This window comes from Python bivittatus, unplaced genomic scaffold (assembly GCF_059951505.1).
Source record: "Python bivittatus isolate LINGU-HERP-01145 unplaced genomic scaffold, Pbiv_v1 ctg000590_np1212, whole genome shotgun sequence".
Classification (NCBI taxonomy): domain Eukaryota; kingdom Metazoa; phylum Chordata; class Lepidosauria; order Squamata; family Pythonidae; genus Python; species Python bivittatus.
The window spans coordinates 11,563,569-11,581,610 of NW_028277086.1; the positions used below are offsets into that span (position 1 = coordinate 11,563,569).

Here is an 18,042-nt window from a genome sequence, read left to right on the forward strand (position 1 = left end):
AAGGGCACTAATTGGATTTCATGCAGTGAGCAAATGTTTTTCAGGTTCAGCAAACCCTAAACTTACAGCCTGTTCTGTAATCGTGTTAAGCTGATATATTTGAACTTAAGGCTACTGGTGTCACTGAAATCCATGGAACAAGCTAATACTGTGCCAAAAATCTGTCTTCCCCTTTCTCCCATTTTTTCCCTTGAGAAAGCAGGTGCTACAACATTGTGAGAATGCTTCAGAACTTATGGAGGTGGCGTTTTTGAGTTCACTTGATTCTGCAGAAGTGGTGGAAGATGTTGGAGCTTCGTTTTGCTTTGTTTCAATTCTACATTTCTCCAGTTCTCTGCAGTTGACCTGGTTGCTCAACTAAAAATGTGCCCTAGACAAAGTTCCCCATGATGGCCTTGCATGAATTTTAACCAAAGCCTAAGAATCTAGGAAGGATGCTGGCTGCTGGAATTATCATTTTACTTTAAACAACCAGACATTCATACCCAGAGATGGCGCCCCACCACCACCCCAATCTCACGGCCAAATTACAAAGCCCATACTGAGAATGAATGACATTTTCTTAATATTCTTTTCCATCACAAGAAAGAAAGGCCAGGAGAAAAAGCTAAATGCCATTTTGGTACAGTGCTAGCACAAATGCTGGAGTCATCCACTGGAATGTGAAATAAACATAAATTTCATGTTGACTGATTCACACATATGTACCCATTGCTTGAGGGCTACCACATTTGAAGATGTGAATAGGCTCCCCTGAACTTGTCTATCATCAATCCATACAGTCTTCTATGATGTGTGTGTGTGTGTGTTTTGTTTTGTTTTGTTTTTAATAGGCTCAGGGTTTGTATTCAAGTCTTGGGGAAAAAAGAGAAAAATCCAAGGTTCCTCCAGAAGAAATGATAATCCTGTTTCAAATATCCTGGTGCTGGTGTGTAATGTGCAGTTCAGCTTACCTTGTGTCCTGACATTATTACAAGTGTGTTTATTGTGTTCATTCCACAGCCCTGCCAACTGTTGCTTCTGCTGGAGAATCTATAGTTCCTAGATCACCCTGCAATATCTATAGAGAAGAAATGAACACAACTACGAATGCCGACTTGGGTTCTAATATAAATGCATCATTATGTGAATTTTCTATTCAGCTACAGAGCCAACATAAATTAGAATTCATCAGTTGTTTTCCCAGCTTGATATCAATAAGTTAAAATGGGAATATGCATCTTCATGACTACCTTAGAAGTCTGGCAGATGAGAATTCATAATTTCAATCTATTCAGCTTTGCTTATGCAGAATGTAACAGGGTTAAATTTTGGCTTCACTGTGACCATAACTTTGGCTTAAAATTGCTTCAAAACTCCTTTTTCTCCTCAAGAGCTTGAGTAGTTGCAACCAAGGGAAATCCAGAAAATAACAGCTTCCAGGCTTTATAAGGAAAGTCCTTTCATGGATCACCAAAAGTTAAACTCATGCTTTAGATGGTTTTGCAATCTCCCTGGCTGGACATGTATTTATTTATCTAAAATCACAAGGTTTTCTCTGTTTTAATATACAGTATTATGAAACTTCTTCCATCTAAGACGTTGTGTGCACTGAACTGTGAGGGTAATCTAATCAATCTTCATAGGTAGTTTGCATATGTATACAACACCAAGATAACTTTAGGGAAGTAATTTGAGATATGATGGTGCAGGACATCCACTCAGCAAGTTCATGGAAACTATGCTTGCTCTGTGTGGTAACTTCCTCAGAATAGCAAATGAAGGTGCAGCTAAGGTAAAACTGTTCTTTCTGTCGTTTGTTTAGCACACTACCATTTTCTTCACTTTCTCCAGAGTCATGTTTCCTAAAGAAAACAGCTAGGAAAAATTAATCAATTTTCTTCAAAAGTATGTATTTAATTACTTATTTTAACTGAAAAATAACTTCTCCCAGGAGTTTCATATAGATGTTCTATGGGACCCCGCAGGTGAAAACTCACCAGGCATAGTTCTCCTCTTGTTCTGCCATTGAGTGGTATTGCCTAATCAGGGAGGTGTAAATTGCCCCCCAACTCCCAACCCTAATAGGCAATCCAGGAAGATACCATGGTCAATAGTATCAAATGCCACTGAGAGCTCCAACAGGACCAAGAGGGGGGCATTCCCCCACCCAGATTACCACAAAAGTCATCAGTCAGAGAAACCAAGGCCTTTTTTTGTCCCATGACCAGGTCTGAATCCATAAATTTCTAAATTGCTAACTCCAGCAAACTAATGGGGATGAAACAAGGACACCATTTTTTTGAGAGCATTCTTTCCTCTTGTTAAGTTTAATCCCTGTTTTGGTGAGGATGTTCTAACTGGCTGGGCTATCTCATGAAAAGAAGGCACATTAGATACAGGGGTGTCCAGGGAAGTCAAAACAGTCAGGACCATGCAGTTGAAGTTCTCCTCCCTTCGTATGTATGTGCGATTAGATACATGTACTGTACTTGCACATCAAAATTAACTGGGCTGGTGGATGGAGAAGGATGTAAGTGTGTGATGCCAACTCCCAAACAGACCCAGTCTTATTTGTAATTAAACTAACTGTACTTACCCATCTGGCCCCCACCATGTCAAGAGAGGTGTTTGTAGGATCAGAGGTTTTCATCAAAATGATGAAACAGTGACATGCACCTTCATTTCATGAGCTCTTTCATACATTTGTGTGATGTCACAACCCTAGTACAAAAAAGAGCCGGACCTTGAGAGGCAATGACACAACATTGCTTTCCTCAGTTGCCCTTCCTGAGGATGGCTCTTTACTTCAAGGTTAATTGTCCCTCCCAACATTTATGATTTAGATGACATCCTAGAGAGGTCTCACAAAAATGGTCCTCTCTAAGAGTTTTATCTCAGTGACTGCCCCGATTTTCTCATACTCCTTCTATGGCTGCATAGGGAGTGAGCAAAGGATTTGGGGGTGATAAGACCCCCATAAAGCAGTCTCCAGTGGTGCCAATTTCAATCACACTACTGTGGCTTTTTTTCACTTCAGAGGAGGAAAGAGGGGGAGGGTGAATAAATAGAAGTGGGACAGGAAGCAACAGTTCTGGGTACCTTGTGTCAGCTGGGTGGACTATAAAAGTGGATAGGTCCAACCATCCCGTGTCATGCATGAAAATGAGATGGGAAAGGGGATGGCTGGGTCTGTATTTGGACAGCAACACAGAGTGATCAAACATCTGACTCTTCAAGGGGTAGGTCTCTTTTTGACTGGTAAGGACCTGTTAGGGAAAAAAATCACAGCACAAATGAAATCTATCAGCTGATTAAATCCATGCATTGCTTCACTTGTTGACTAAGCTCATCCGGCAACAGGACTGGAGGTGGTATGATGTATCCCAGATGACGATTGGCTTGCTGGACATCAGTTGTAGTAGATGCAGCCTTCCTATAATTTGCCTAAACAATCCACCTACAGAAAACGCTCTTGCATATTCCTTAAGCTGAGGTTGGTGTGTAGTCAGCTTTTAGTCCCATAGAATGGGAAGCTGGCTGAGAAGAAAGCCTTGGAAAAACACTCCTGCTCACCAACTAACCGATTAGAGCAGGAATAGGCAAGATGACACCCTTAGGCACAAATATACCTGCAAACAGCTCCCATGTTCCTGAAGACTAATTGTGTTTGTTAATCCGGGTGTTGTGAGTTTGGCAAGTCCATCTTACATATGACAACCACCAATGGAGGGACTGTAGGGTTAACAGGACCAGAGCAAGACTGGGGGGAGGGAGGGAGAAGTTATTGCTGCCCTATCTTCAAATAAGAATTATGCATCACTACCCCAGGCTGTGGGGAGATGATGTTCTATCCTGGAGACTCTGAAGGCCTGAGTGGGAGAAGGGGTGGAGTCCGTCAACTGCAATGGAACCCAAGCAATAAGGAACTGTTGTCGGTACACTGCAGGTGCTCCTTTGGTGTTAGTGTAATCCTTGGATGGCAAGGCACTCCCGATCCAGCAGCAGTTTATAATTGGGGATGGGGGGAATGGTGGGGAATGTCTTTTTGGATTTGCAGCTGCCGCTTGAACAGCATGGAGCCCATGATTAGGGGGCTTTTGCCCAGCTGCATCCTTTCTTGGTGCAAGAGGTCCTAGCAACTGTAACTCATGCTCTCATCACCGCCCACATAGATGACCACAATGTGCTTTGCATGGGGCTGCCGTTAAAGACCACCAGGAAGTTAGACCTAATCCAGAATGATGGGAGCATATTACACCCATAGGATGGGCCCTGCCCTGGTTACCCAGTTCAGTTCAGAGTCCAATTTGTGTCAGCTTATAAAGCTCGGGGATACCTCTAAGACCTCCTCCTCCGACTGGATTCCACCTGGCCTGCTAGATCATATAGGAAGGGCCTCCTTGCTGGCCCAGTTTTCCAGGGGAGCCAAAGCTAGAAGATGCTGCTTCTCTGTGGAATGGGACCCCCTCTGAGATCAGACTGGCCCCCTCCCTAGAACCTTCAGAGAGTTATTAGAAATGGAGCTTTTTTTGGAAAGCTTTTCAACATCACCTATACCTCTTTTTATTTTTTTCTCCTCCTTCCAGTTTTGATTTTGCAATTTGGGTTGTATGTTGTTTTAACTCTGTCGTGTTTGTTTTTACAGGGTCCTTGTAAGTGCCAAGAGTTGCGAGATGGTGGCGGGATCAAAAATGAAGGAATGAGGAAATCACAAAAGGCCTCAAAGGAAGCGAACAATTCGTTACGAAACCAGATTTATTAAAGTTTTTTGTACAGGAATTTTACAACTTCATCATGATAATTCTCAAAATATGTACATATTTACAGATTTTCAACAGTGTTATTAACTTTCCACCTACCAAAATATACAGATTTACAGGCAGGTCCAAGGATATTTTAAAAAAAAAAACCTGTATCACAGATACAAATATATTAAAGCAATCACAAGAGCTTTAGTGCAATTAAGGTCAACAACTTTTCACCTCTAATTATCTTGATTTATCAAGTTAGTATTGCCAGCCATAATTCACATTTAATCTGCTCTTTGCTAACTCGGGTTTGTTTAGGGTACACACACCATAGTTATTAAACTACAAAAATAGAACTCAGTGACAAAACGCTGCATGGGACGTACACAGGAGATGAAGCACGCTGAATCTGGGGAGCCCTTTTTTGCAAAAGCCTTGAAATTGTATTGTGTGAGGTTTCAGAAGCTCGCCCAAACTATTGACTTTTCAGCTCTCCTTATACGGAACGGTGGCTGTTGCAATCATCGTACGTTGCTTACTATCCCCGATGGCTTCACAGAAATACATTTCCCATTGTACCTTGAAAGACAAAGCTACATAAATCTGCAGTACATTCCTATCCCAGAGGTGAAGCATCTAAGACAGTGTTTCTCAACCTTGGCAACTTTAAGATGTGTGGACCTCAACTCCCAGAATCCCCACCCAGTTGAGGTCCACACATCTTAAAGTTGCCAAGGTTGAGAAACACAGATCTAAGGCCTTTCACATCGAGCTAAACTGCAATTCCCAGAATCCCTCACCCATGGTCCTGCTGGGAATTGTAGTTTTTCTTCCGGAAAGTCGTGGATTCCTACTCCTAGCCTACCCCAGGCAGTTTTAGAAAGGAAACCTAAGTGCTTTCCCATGTTTTTTTTTTTTTTTAAATTCTGCACAGGCACACTAGCAAGCCTGCTTACAACAGATCCAGCTTATTTTCATCTGTGATGAAACACAGCAAAAGACACCAACTATCTTCCCTTCCAGTTATCCCAAGCGTCTTTCCTTTGCCTGCCTGGATCAGCTGTCACTCAGAAACAAGGGCCTATTTTATACCCACTGGAATTGACGCTGCTGTCAAGGACTTCATTATCCCACTCAGGAAGCTAAGGCTTGCCCAGAGTGTATTAATTATGGACCACAAATTAAAATAAGACAATCTCTTATTTTAGAAAGACACGAAAGTGCAAAAGGAAGAAGAGTTTTCCGGAGGAAGATTATAGTTGGCAAGAGTCACAGAAAAACACGTTGGTATTGCTTCCTGGTTTAGCTAATGGGCAAGGAGAGAGCAGAGGGAGCCAGCGCGTTGCATCACCCATTTGAACAAAGAGCAAAAACACAATTGCGTTTCAGTCTACACAACAAGATAGGGCTTATCTCGGCCTCTCAGGTTAGGCCACTCCACCCTTGGCTGGTGTTTTGGTATTCGGATATTGATGCTGCTTAAGAGAGCAACACCCAGTTGCACAGACACAAGGGAGCTAACCAAGGTCAGAAGCAGGCCCTTTCAGATGACGGCTTGAGAAGTAGGCTGAAAATCTGACTGCTTCAGGTGAGATTTGGCATCCAAGCGCCAGAGCGAGCTGTGACAGCACATCTATAAAGGCGGGGTTCCCATGACTTGCATGGATTGGAGTGACCTCTCGGATGAGCAAACTTGGGCGGACAATGACAAAACCAGAGTCTTGGGTAGAAGCTTCTTTCCCCTTGTTTCACAAGACCTTTTTTGCTGGAGATGTCAGAGGGCGAGAGCGACATCTTGATAAGCGCACACAGATCCTCCCTTGGCTAACACTGTACTTAAGACACCAACATAAACAGTGCATCACTGTCAAGTCACATGTGCACGCATCTGTTTGACTGCTGAGTCACACCTGGAAGAAGTTGAAAGGTGGCTTCACCTTTTCTATAAAATACATGGTAATGAACTAAGGGCCTATCTTTGTTTGCTTTAAGGATCAAATGGATAGTCCAGAACGTAGCTGCAAATGTGACCGTTAGCTAACTGCTGCATGCGAGGGAGCTTCAAGGAGGCCTGTTCTTTGCATCCCATCAAAGACAGCATCAAGGGCTCCCACTCAGATTGCATGGAAGCCCTTTTAATAGATCTGCTGAGGATGCTGTGTCCATCCTCAGCAGAGAAAGAGTGGTGTTTTTCCTAAAGCCAGAGGTATTTGCTGTAATGGTTCTGACCTTTCAATGAAAATAACTGAAATCTGAATACAGTTTGGCAGCTTTGAGACTGCAAGGTTTTGGAAAATTCTCCAAGTGTGGTAGACAAGGCCTAAACCTCCCCAAAGTGCCCGAGCCCCTGTGCCCTGATTCAAGGCCACTGAATTCTAGATGCCAAGGCTCTGCAGGTCAAAATAACAAAGATTAGCTACCGGATCTGTGCATCCTAAGTCTTCACCACAGCTCTGTTGAAAGGCTTAACAGCAGCTTTAAATCTGGATTAACCAAGTTAGGTTTCAAACCGTAAATCCAGCTGTTCAAAAGCTAAAGCCCCTAAGGTCAACAGGTTTCACAAGATTAGGGTGCACAGCCTAATCTAGAGTGTTGCCTTGAAGGGTGAAACATTCAAGTTGGTTATGAACTGACTCGTCTAAGCAACCAGCAAAACACCGGGAGAACTCTGGGCTGAAAGATAGGATAGCCACTTGAGAGGGGGAAAAAAAAATACTGGAAATCAATGTCAGACTCTTATTCCCCACTCCCACTTCTTTTTCTAAATGTGCCACCCCATCGTTCTAGCACTGTGATTATCACCCGTCCTGCCTGGCATCATAAGAAGCGCTAGTGCATTTTGCTCTTACATCACCAGCAAAAAGATTCTGTAATCAAAGGCCAGCTGGCAGTCCTGTCATTTCCATGATGGATGAGAGGACAGGAGAATCCTCTGGCACTTCTGCCATTGCTGTTTATATCTGTAACAGTATAAACTGGGCAGCAAAGCCAGACCATGTGAACCTGAATATGCACACAGGGCTCAGAGCTCTTCTGTTAAGGAGAAGAAAAGAAGGAAGCCAACAGAGGCCGCAATACTTACGTTGCAAATTCCAGATAAAGCAATCTGATTTTCCAATGAAATCCAACATTAGCCTCCCCCTCCCCCAAATTCTAGTTCAAAAGTTCAGCATGCTTGCACCAGATGGCAGCCCCTCGGACATCAAGGGAGAATCCCTAGGTTTAGCAACCCAAGACTGCAATTGTTCTGGAAGTTTTTATAGACATGGGAGAATATACAGGCCTTCCGCCTGTGAGATAAGTGCATTTTAGACCTCTATTGTCCTGAGCGCAGGGAGGCTTTTGGAAAGCTATGCATTTACAAGAGGAACACACATGTGCACTGACACAAAACGGACACAAAACGCTGTATGCAAGAGAGAAATCTCTTGTCCCCGAGGCAAAGTAGGCCGAGCTAGCAGAAGAAGAAGCTCATATCATTGTCCTCTCTCAGTTGCTCTGGAACAACTTGATCAGAGATTCTTACATCCTGGTCAGCGTGCCCAGATTCCAAAATGGCATCAAACCAAGGATGGAGCAAAATCTCAGGCGCGGTGAGTCTTTCAGAGGGTTCTCGCCTCAGAAGGCTGCGGATGAGGCACCGTGCTTTGGGAGAGACGTGGTCAGGGATACAGAACTGTCCGCGCCGGATTTTGGAAAACAGGGTGGTAGGGTCCGAGTCATGAAAGGGATACCGTCCCACTAGGAGAGTGTACAGCATAACTCCTAAACTCCAAACGTCAGCTGACTTCCCAGAATAGGTCCCCGTTGTGTTTAAGATCTCTGGACTGACATATGCCGGACAGCCGTGCTTGTCTGACAACGCATCATCTTCCCCTTTCATGATGTGGGTATCTTCCAAACTTTCAAGTCTCAGCTGCATCCTGGAGAACAGAAGAGGCCAAGACATGAGTTATAATGCCAACGGTGCTCAGAGGGGTAGATGTCATGCACACACACATATATGCAGCAGAACACATGTGCCCGAAGGTTAGCCACTGTTCTGAAATAGCAACCTGTATGTCAAGGCTTCTACATAGGGTTAATCTGAAAAGACTGTAAAGTAAGGCACATGCTATGGAGAACAGTTCATGTAAGTTCATCAGCCGTTCCCTTCTCAAGGACATAAGTCACTTTCATTATGAGTAAGCAATTGTAGATCAAATGCCACAGTCAAAATGGGCATGGCCTTTGAACCGAAATGGCTCACACACCGGGGCCTTGAAACATTAAACAAATGGAGATCATGTGTCAGTAGGTAAAAATGCATTTCTTCCAATTCAATAACAAAATATTACAACACAGGTAAGAGTATAAATGAGCTAACATTTACTTCCTTCAGAATCACCACCTCTAAAACTCACAGCAAAGACTTCCGTGCACGAATGGGCCGCAGCAGAACCAATATCCAACGTACAACTATTCTCAACGGGTTGTCAGTCATAAAAGGAGAAAGGAGTCAAGCAAACGACCTGTGCATGAGAGACTCCATTACAGCAAGTCACATTCACAGAGCAATGATCTTGGACGAAAGCCAGTTTTGTCTTGGTGACGTCAAGCCTTAACTTGTGGATGGATTGCAGCCAAAACTTACATCCCTTTTGTTCCTGAAATAGTTGTAACTCTCTAGTTCAGTTATACAACACCCCCCCTCCTCAATACACACACATACACAGAGTGGCCTTGTAGGTTACACAGCTTTTATGCAGAAGTCTCTTCACAAAACCTTGCACTGCTAGATTGCTGTTCTTACATTTGCCGATTAAATATTTTCCAGCTTCTGTCAGTCTGGTGTGCCACCTTCCTTACAACTTTTGCTGGCCTGACTCCTTGCTGTGACCTTCCTCTCTTAAACCAAGATTCTTCTCCCTTCCCCCCGTCCTAGCTGATTCTGTAAATGGAAAATATGAGTCAGATTGTCCTACCTGCTCTCCAACTCCCTGGTGGGATCCAAATTTCACACCTGTGCTTACTAGGCTAACATCTTGCCCAACATTGCTTAACCCCCTGGTTACCAAACGTAGTGCATACAACATCGGCCCTGCGCAATTACTAAGTTTCTAAATTAGCAGCACTGAGAGTGCAATCTGCTATTTCAGCAAATGATTCAGTTTATCACAGCCAGCCAAACACACAACCGTTTCCCTTCAAGGAGAAGCAGTTGCTGTTTTTATAGGTCAACATGTACTTTCTGATAGATTGCCCTCGTCCCCAGTCCCACTCATTGCCAAAGGGCCATCGTTTTGCTACAGGCTTTCCACGTTGACTTTGGATGACTGATTCACACATGCACATTCACCCCTTGATTATATCTGTTGAGCACCGGATGCCTCAAAGTTACGACGTGACCTAACGGCATTGAAAACACTGAGCAGGAAGCTTCATCTATGGTGCAGAATCCTGGCTAAATGATTGAATATCTGGCTGCAGATGGAAACAGAATGCTGGCTAAATGGTTGCTGAACTGATGCAAGGAGACTCTTGTATTTAACAGGCATTGCATTTGTGGAGGTAGCTGTGTAAATCTCTTGTCACCTTACTTCTCACTGTGAGAGCTTTCATTCAGCAATCTCTTTGCTCCAGTTGCCACTCTCAGTGCCTGCATTCATGTGCTAAAGCAGGGCGTTTAACAAGACGGCCTGGTTTTCACAAAAGACTTTCCCCTAACAGGTGAGCTCACATATCTTGGCTAGCCAAAAAAGGAATCAACTAGATTTGCACAACATGTGGATACAATTACTATGACCATCACACATCAGAGACAATGGAATCACATGTTCAAAAACATCACAATATGCCATTGCTCTGCTCACAAAAGGAGCCCAGCGGGCACTGCACACTGCTTGCAGCTGCTTCTTCACCCACCCCAGCTCCTTCATTTCCCTTTGCCAGCTTTTTGCTCCACGTTTTCAGTAATTATTTGCAACTCCTCTTGGCCTAAAGCAGACATCAAACTTGTGCCAGTGCATCTGAACCTGTATTTACTTATTTATCATGTTAAAGCTGGACTGCATGTTGTTAAAAAGGCAGACAGAGCCCAAATCCATTTCTCAAGGCTCCTTAGTCAGCAATGCCAACTTCAAACCTCCCCTGCAAGCAAACTACAAGAGATTTACACAGCTACCTCCACAAATGCAATGCCTGTTAAATACAAGAGTCTCCTTGGATCAGTTCAGCAACCATTTAGCCAGCATTCTGTTTCCATCCGCAGCCAGATATTTCACAGGCATTCTCCATTAAGACTCTCCTTAACAAGTGATTCTCTGCCACTGCTATTCAGAAGCGCTAAGCTTGTAACAAAAGCTCTGGTACTAAGAGAGATGGGGGAATTAATTAAATGCAACAAGAAGACATAATCTCCCCTTAGGGAAAAGGAATGGTTTCTACTAGACAGACCTAGATTCTCCAGTCTGTAGTGAGGTGCAACCCCTACCGGACTGAAGAATCCAGAATGATGCTGGGAATAATTTATTCGTTATTATAACACAGAAGAATCGGCTGCTCCTTTACTGAAAGTAAAAACACTGAAATTAAACACCAAAGGCTTTAAAACATGCATACGCATACACTGAGAATTAACTACACAATTCCTAGCATTCACAAGCAACTGTGCTATCACTTCAAAGTAATGAATGGATTGCAGCAGTCAGGTGTGAAATTGCTTCTAATGTCAAAAGCAGAACTCCCACAAAGTTCAAATGGGCTGGATTTTCCTACCTATTCTGGGCCTGCTGACACATGAACCAACTACAGTTATCTTCAAAGAGCTGATCTCAGAAGCTTCTTCCCTCCTGCCCTTAGCACTCTCCTTCTTTAAGGGGTCCTACAGCTCATCTCTAGAGGAGGACAAAGACACGCAACCTTGCACTGTTGACACAGTTGTGATGCCGGGTGGAGCAGTGTGCTGGCGAGACAGCCACCAGCCTCTGAAATATGCCCTTGCAAACTTCCCAGCACTTTCTCTCCACTTGTCCCCTGGGCCAAGATCTAAAGGACCACTCAATTCTTTCAAGACAGCCAGACAGCCAGTAAACTGGGCCAGCTCACAACTCAAACATCACAAACTGTGATTAACACCAACTACAGCTTGACATGATTAATTCTCTAAAAATGCAATGCAAACCTACACTGGGAGGAGGGAGATGGTGCCAAGCTGAGCATTATTAAAACTTGACCCTAAATTGTCAACACCTTTCCTTCTGCATCAAACCAAGTTGGCATGTAGAAGGATCCTTGGTGGCTTCGAGGCCTTCAAGTATAGGGACTTCATTGAACAACAGATTAGAAGTTGGTTGTAGAACTACAGGAGACACACTCATTCAGTCTCCCTATGCCACTGACTGAGGCCGGTTTTAGCATTCCTAGCTAAATCTCTAGCTTCTATTCTCCCAACCCTTCAATCAATGACAGGCTCTTTGTGTAATTCTCATCTGCCATCAATGCCCAAATATAGTTCATTTAAATGTGTGACACTAGAAAGTACATCAATCTTTAATTCATGTCTACTCCGCCACACACCTAACCTTGTAATCTAACTGAGACTCAAACTGCATAGGACAAAGTCATTCATAGACCAGTTATGCTAGTTTTTTTGTTTGGACTGAAGCCAATTAACTGTTGGGATCTTCAGCTCAATCAAGATGAACGTGGATTTAAAACAGCTTAGCCCCCACCCCCACCCCTGGGATCTATTAGTTTAAATTAAGTTATTCCACTTAGCAATCAGAATCCCGTCCTTGTTCTGTACTGAATTTATTTGTACAGTACAGTACAGATCTACAGTACGCATGGCATGTTGCCTATAAACAAACCTCAGTGGAAAAGCTTCACATACAAACATCCGACAAGGATTAACCTAGTCATGTGTGCCACTGCTGGGAAGCCAGGATCTGGCACCAAATTCCCAGCTCACAACCTTGTGACAAACAGGCTTTTCTATTTGTACACCATCTTGCACGCACATTTGCTCCAATAGGAATGTAGATAAAAAGTGCAAAAATGACCTTAAGAGGTTGAAAGAACTGCAACTTAAGAAAAACAAACAAGCGTGCTTCTGTAGCAGCCACCATTATTTCTCGGGAAAGGATAGTAAGTGAAGTTGGTGGAGGAAGAAAAATTTAGAGGGAAGAAAGCAGTCCAAGAAAAACAGCACTATTAGGTTCGAGGTTCAAAGGAGGTCAGGAGCAAAGAAACCATGTAGGGTTTCAAAAATTATTTGCGCTACGTGTACAACACCACTACTCCAAGTGAAATGTTCCATTAGACCACTGTTCCCCAACCTAGACAACCTTAAGATGTGTGGACTTCAACTCCCAGAATTCCCCAGCCAGCAGTGCTGGCTGGGGAATTCTGGGAGTTGAAGTCCACACATCTTAAGGTTGTATAGGTTGAGAAGCACTGTACTAGACCCTTATGCATTCTTCAGTGCAATAGCAATTTGGATCCCAGCCAGAAAGAAGGTGGATGTTTATATAACACAACTCACATACTAGCATGGCAAAAAGGCTGGGCTTGAATGAGAAAAGCCAAGGTCACATTTTGTGCCTGGGATGAGCATTGTCAACTGAATGTGCTCTGCCTACCTGCTCTTTCCCAATAGCATGTAAGGGTATAATTGCACAGGGCTTATCACCAGGATTATTGTGGCATGTTATACATGTACACTAGGTATTATTGGATATTAGTTCCTACAGAAAGAATAAAAGCCAAAAGCTTCCCCAAACTGGATCACCACCCTTCCCCCCATTCTAAAGAGGTCTATTTGATACAGAGACCTGCTATATGATTTATAGCAGGGGTAAGCAACTGGCTGCCCATGGGCCAAACCTGGCCTTGTAACTAAAACTAGAAAACAGAAGGGCATGGATAAGCATTAAAAGTGGCAAGTGGGAACATGGGCCTGAGGATCTTCTTTGCAGAGATATCTGAAAGCCAACCATCACATAGGCCTGTCCGCTCACCTTTCTTCATTAGAAAACACAAATTTCCTGAGTTTGAGGTCCCCCAGCACAATAGCTGACTGGTGGCAGTGAGCAACTGCAGAGACAATCTGTTTGAAGAGTCTAGCAGCTTCCTGTTCCGGCAGACGCTTGCAGCTCCTAACGTAGGAATGCATGTCACCAAAGTCCTTGTCAAAAAAGACATATGCCTTCGTCTCTCCAAGGATGACCTCCACTATCCCAGTGATGTTTCTGTGTGACGGTAACTGGATGTAAGGCCTGATTTTGTCCTGGTAGTGTTTGAGAGGGAAGACCTAGAGATAGAACCAAGTGGGGAGGGAGAGAGAGAAAAAAAGAGATTAAATAAAGGGATTTTATTGGAGAATACAAGCAGTAGGAATGATTCGATTTGATGGATCCTGATCAAAACATCTGCATTCATTAAACTCTGTTCTCATAGTTATTAGTAAAATGGGACCCTCCATTAAATCACCCATTAAGGAGGAGATAGTAGAAGATGCTGCCATGGTCAAAACAGAGCAGCATGGAAAAAGAGAGAGGCAGTCAAGCTTTTGTAAGAATTACACACTTTATGGAATAGGTAACCAAAATACGCCGCATTTCATTTCTGTGCAAAGGCACTTAGGTAAGGAAGGGGAATTCGTTTTTGGAAGATGATGGAATAGCAGTAGTCCGAATAGCTGAAGGAGAGAGTGGCAACTTGGTCCCCTCCCAAGCTTTTGAACTACAATATCTATCATTTCCCACAACCAGTGTGGCATCCTGGGCTGTTAGGCTTTGGAATATACCACCATCTGGAGGTACACATGGCCCTTCCCGAGCTAGAGAGAACCTCTGTCCGTAGAACATTAGAGACTTGGGCATGTAACGCTTAGCAGGATAAGTCTTGGTGCTCCAACAGTGACCAGAAATATCCAACTCCAGACTACTGAATACACAATGCCAAATTAGTCAGACCCTGATCTAATCTGGCCAAGCAGTTCTGGGTACATCTCTCCAGACCCTGTCATTGCCTAAACATCACACCCTTTTGTGCTACAGAAACTTGTAGTATCTGCCAATTCCTACTTTTTGCACTCCAGGAAGAAAAGCCAGCACTGAAGGTGAGCGTGCTTTGCAGCCACCATAAAGCAGTGTTTCTCAACCTTAGCAACTTTAAGATGTGTGGACTTCAACTCCCAGAACTCCCTAGCCAGCATGGCTGGCTGGGGAGTTCTGGGAGTTGAAGTCCACACATCTTAAAGTTGCTAAGGTTGAGAAACACTGCTGTAAACATTGGCCCAGCAGTTCGTTCCCAGCACACATGTACAGTAATGCCCCTCTCCAGAGTGTCAAGGGAAAAAATGAAGGGGAGGGGGGGGAGAGCACTATTAAAAGCCTCCAAAACAGTCACCTTCCAGTGAGTCAGGCAAAGGTGAGGGCAACCGAGCTGCAATTTCAGAGCACAGCAAACATTTAGGCAAGGAAGGAGAGGATTAAAGCCTCTCATACTTTATTCACAGATATTTTGCAAGACTGCAGTCATGTTCTGGGCCCTAGGAAGAGCTTACTCACATCCTAAGCCTAGTTGGAAATGGTGACTCTTCCAACCTGGCACAGGTTCCTAGAGATAAAATACATTGCAAAGGGTCTCCAAACAATCACACACACACACACTTCTTCCTGGCCAATCTCCTCTCCAGCCGCACACTGCCATCATCAACGTCCTCTCCTTTATCAGAAACTGCACAGCAGAAGTCATGCTAGCCTAGATCAGCCCATTGCAAGCCCAGCAAAGGTTAAAAATAAATACTCCAAGTGCACGACTCTTTTCCTGGTTTGGGAAAGAGCAATTCTCACCATAGGGGACTGGGGAAGAAGGGTTTGCAAGCCAGAATGCACAATCCATGCCAACCCATCTTCTAAAGGCCTTATCAACTCACAAGCAGAAAGCCAGATTGCCCCCAAACTCTGAATACAACTTAAAAAAAAAAATGTTACCCTCCCACTTACCACTATGTTTCTCTTCTTCTCCTTTCTCTATTCTTATTTGCACTGTGTTGGAATTTAGATTGTAAGGTGTATCAGGGAAACCCACCTGGCACCTTAAGGGCCCACCCAGAGGCACATCTCATAGTAACTACACTTTAAGGAAGAGCACACACTTGCAAAGGGGGCTCTAACTACATTTAGGCTGTTTCTAAAAGCAGGAGAAAACTAGGAGGTTACAAGCGGGAGTCAATGGTCAGAAGAATCTCTACTGCAGTGTTTCTCACCCTTGGCAACTTTAAGACTGTGGACTTCAACTCCCAGAACTCCCCAGCCAGCATGGCTGGCTGGGGAGTTCTGGGAGTTGAAGTCCACACATCTTAAAGTTGCCAAAGTTGAGACTGTTCTAGAGGGAGAAAACTAACCGGAAGCACGTTGGATGACTTTGGCTTTAATGCGCCATCTGGTTCATCGCAGGTTTCACAACGCACTTTGCCCTGGAAAGTCATCCGAAATGCTTCTGCCGCAGAGCAAACAGAGGGCCGGAACGGCACGGAGGCTCGGCCGGCAGGTGGCAGCAGGAAACCTCCTGGTTGCACCGTCGGCCTCCTCCAAGCAAGGAGAGAAACCGAGGGAGGCAACAGTGCGTGTTTTATTTAAAGAGCCGAGAACACCTCATGGAAAACTTGGAAGGCTCTCTGCTCGTAGTGGCAGTCAATTCCTGCATGCGTACTATGCTGCAGGAGGGGAGCGGAAAACAAGAGGAGGATGACGGAAGGAGCTTAACCCTTCGCTACCCCGCGGAGCTTTCCCGATGCAATTAAAAAAAAAAAAGCATCCGGGCCCCGTTTCTGCAGGGATTCACTTGGTCGTGCATCCACCCCAAATATTCTGGGCAAAGCCTGCGGTTGCAACCGCAGCCAGGCGAACCAGGCTCCAAGGACATAAAGACACGCTCTTGCAGATCCTTTCCCGGGACCCTCTTCTCTCTCCCTCCGGACTCGAGGCGGTGCCATCTCCCAAGCCCGCTCTCAGACGCAGGTTTACTCGAAAGAAAACCCCAGGATCTCAGCAGGGCATCTCGTTTCCCCCAAGCCCCCTTTAAAGCCAACGGCAGAAGGTTTCTCATTTCAAGCCCCCCCCCCCTCCGCCCCGGATCCTCAGAGGCATCTGATGCGGCGGCGTTTTGCAAGTCGGATCTTGGCTTCGTGATGCAGAACATCCGATCCGGCTGCCGCTGAAACGCCGGATATTCCAGGCGGTGGATTACGCACGCCCGACCCAAGGCGCTGAAAGTCCCATTCAAGTTTAAGAAGCGCCGCGCGGCTGGCTAGCCCAAGCCCCTTGTCTCCCCCAAGGAGGTCGCCCCCCGCCCGGAATCCAAGCCCGAAGGTGGAGGCAGCTCCGAGACCGCGCCGGGGTGCCCGCGCGCCCGCCCGCTCGCCCGCTCGCCCGCCCGCTCACCTTGCAACGCAGCTCCCGGCCGGTGTTGATGTCGAGCGCCCTCGAAACGTGCTCCCGGTCGAGCAAGGGCAACAAAAGGTATCCGGCGACGAGGCTGGGGCCCTGCGCGCTGGAAGGCGACCCCTCGCCGCCCGGAGCCGGGGAAGCGGGAGCGCAAGGCGAGCCCGGCGCGCTGAGACAGTCCTGGGGAGCCGCGCTGGTGTAGTCGACGGCCAGGCGGGCGCACTTGGCGGCGGCCGCAGCGTCCTCGGCGCCGTCGTGCAAAAGGAGGCGCTTGGAAGGGGCGCTCCGGCAGCGGGGAGCGGCGGGAGCGGCCGCCGGCGAGAGCAGGAGCGCGGCGGGGCTGCGAGGTTCCAGCTGGCGGCTCATGGAGCTGGAAGGCGGGGACCGCGGCGGGCGGGCAGGACCTCGAGCTCCTGCGCGGACGAAGCCGGACGGCGCCGCGCGGGTCGGAGGAGCGACTGAACGGCCGAGCGGGCTGCGCCTGTTCTCCCGGCTGATTCACCCGTCGTCGCTCTCCTCCCCTCCGCCTTAAAGGTGAGCCGCCGCGCAGGCGAGAGAGGGTTGTGCAATGCCGTCCAGGCTGGCGCGCATCCCCTCCTGGCCCGACAGCAGCTGCAAGCGCGCGCAGCCACCCTCACCATCTGCCGGCGCGTCTGCCAAACTCCTGGGAGCGCATCGAAGTGCCCCGTGACGCAAAGGGAAGTGGGCGGGGCTGCGGGGTGGTAGCCCGCCGGCTCATTGGCGGCTTCGGCCCCATTCAGAAGCCGCGGGAGCGAGCGAGCGCGCGCGCGCGCTCCCCGTTCTCGCTGCTCCGCGCCTCTGCGGAAGGGTGGCCGGCGCGGCGCGGCGTTTGCGGGAGCCCCCGACGAAGCGTGGAC

The 18,042-nt window shown here is 46.2% G+C and overlaps 1 protein-coding gene across 1 annotated transcript; it reads right to left on the reverse strand.

The window, feature by feature from the left end:
• Positions 1–4,876: 4,876 nt before the first annotated feature.
• Positions 4,877–17,839, reverse strand: TRIB1 (tribbles pseudokinase 1). Its single transcript, XM_088148971.1, has 3 exons — positions 17,162–17,839; positions 13,730–14,022; positions 4,877–8,653 (listed from the first exon to the last, which is right to left on the reverse strand). Exons 1-3 carry the CDS (start codon positions 17,528–17,530, stop codon positions 8,185–8,187), a joined length of 1,131 nt encoding a protein of 376 aa, XP_088005097.1. The 5' UTR covers positions 17,531–17,839; the 3' UTR covers positions 4,877–8,184.
• Between the last annotated feature and the right edge of the window lie 203 nt (positions 17,840–18,042).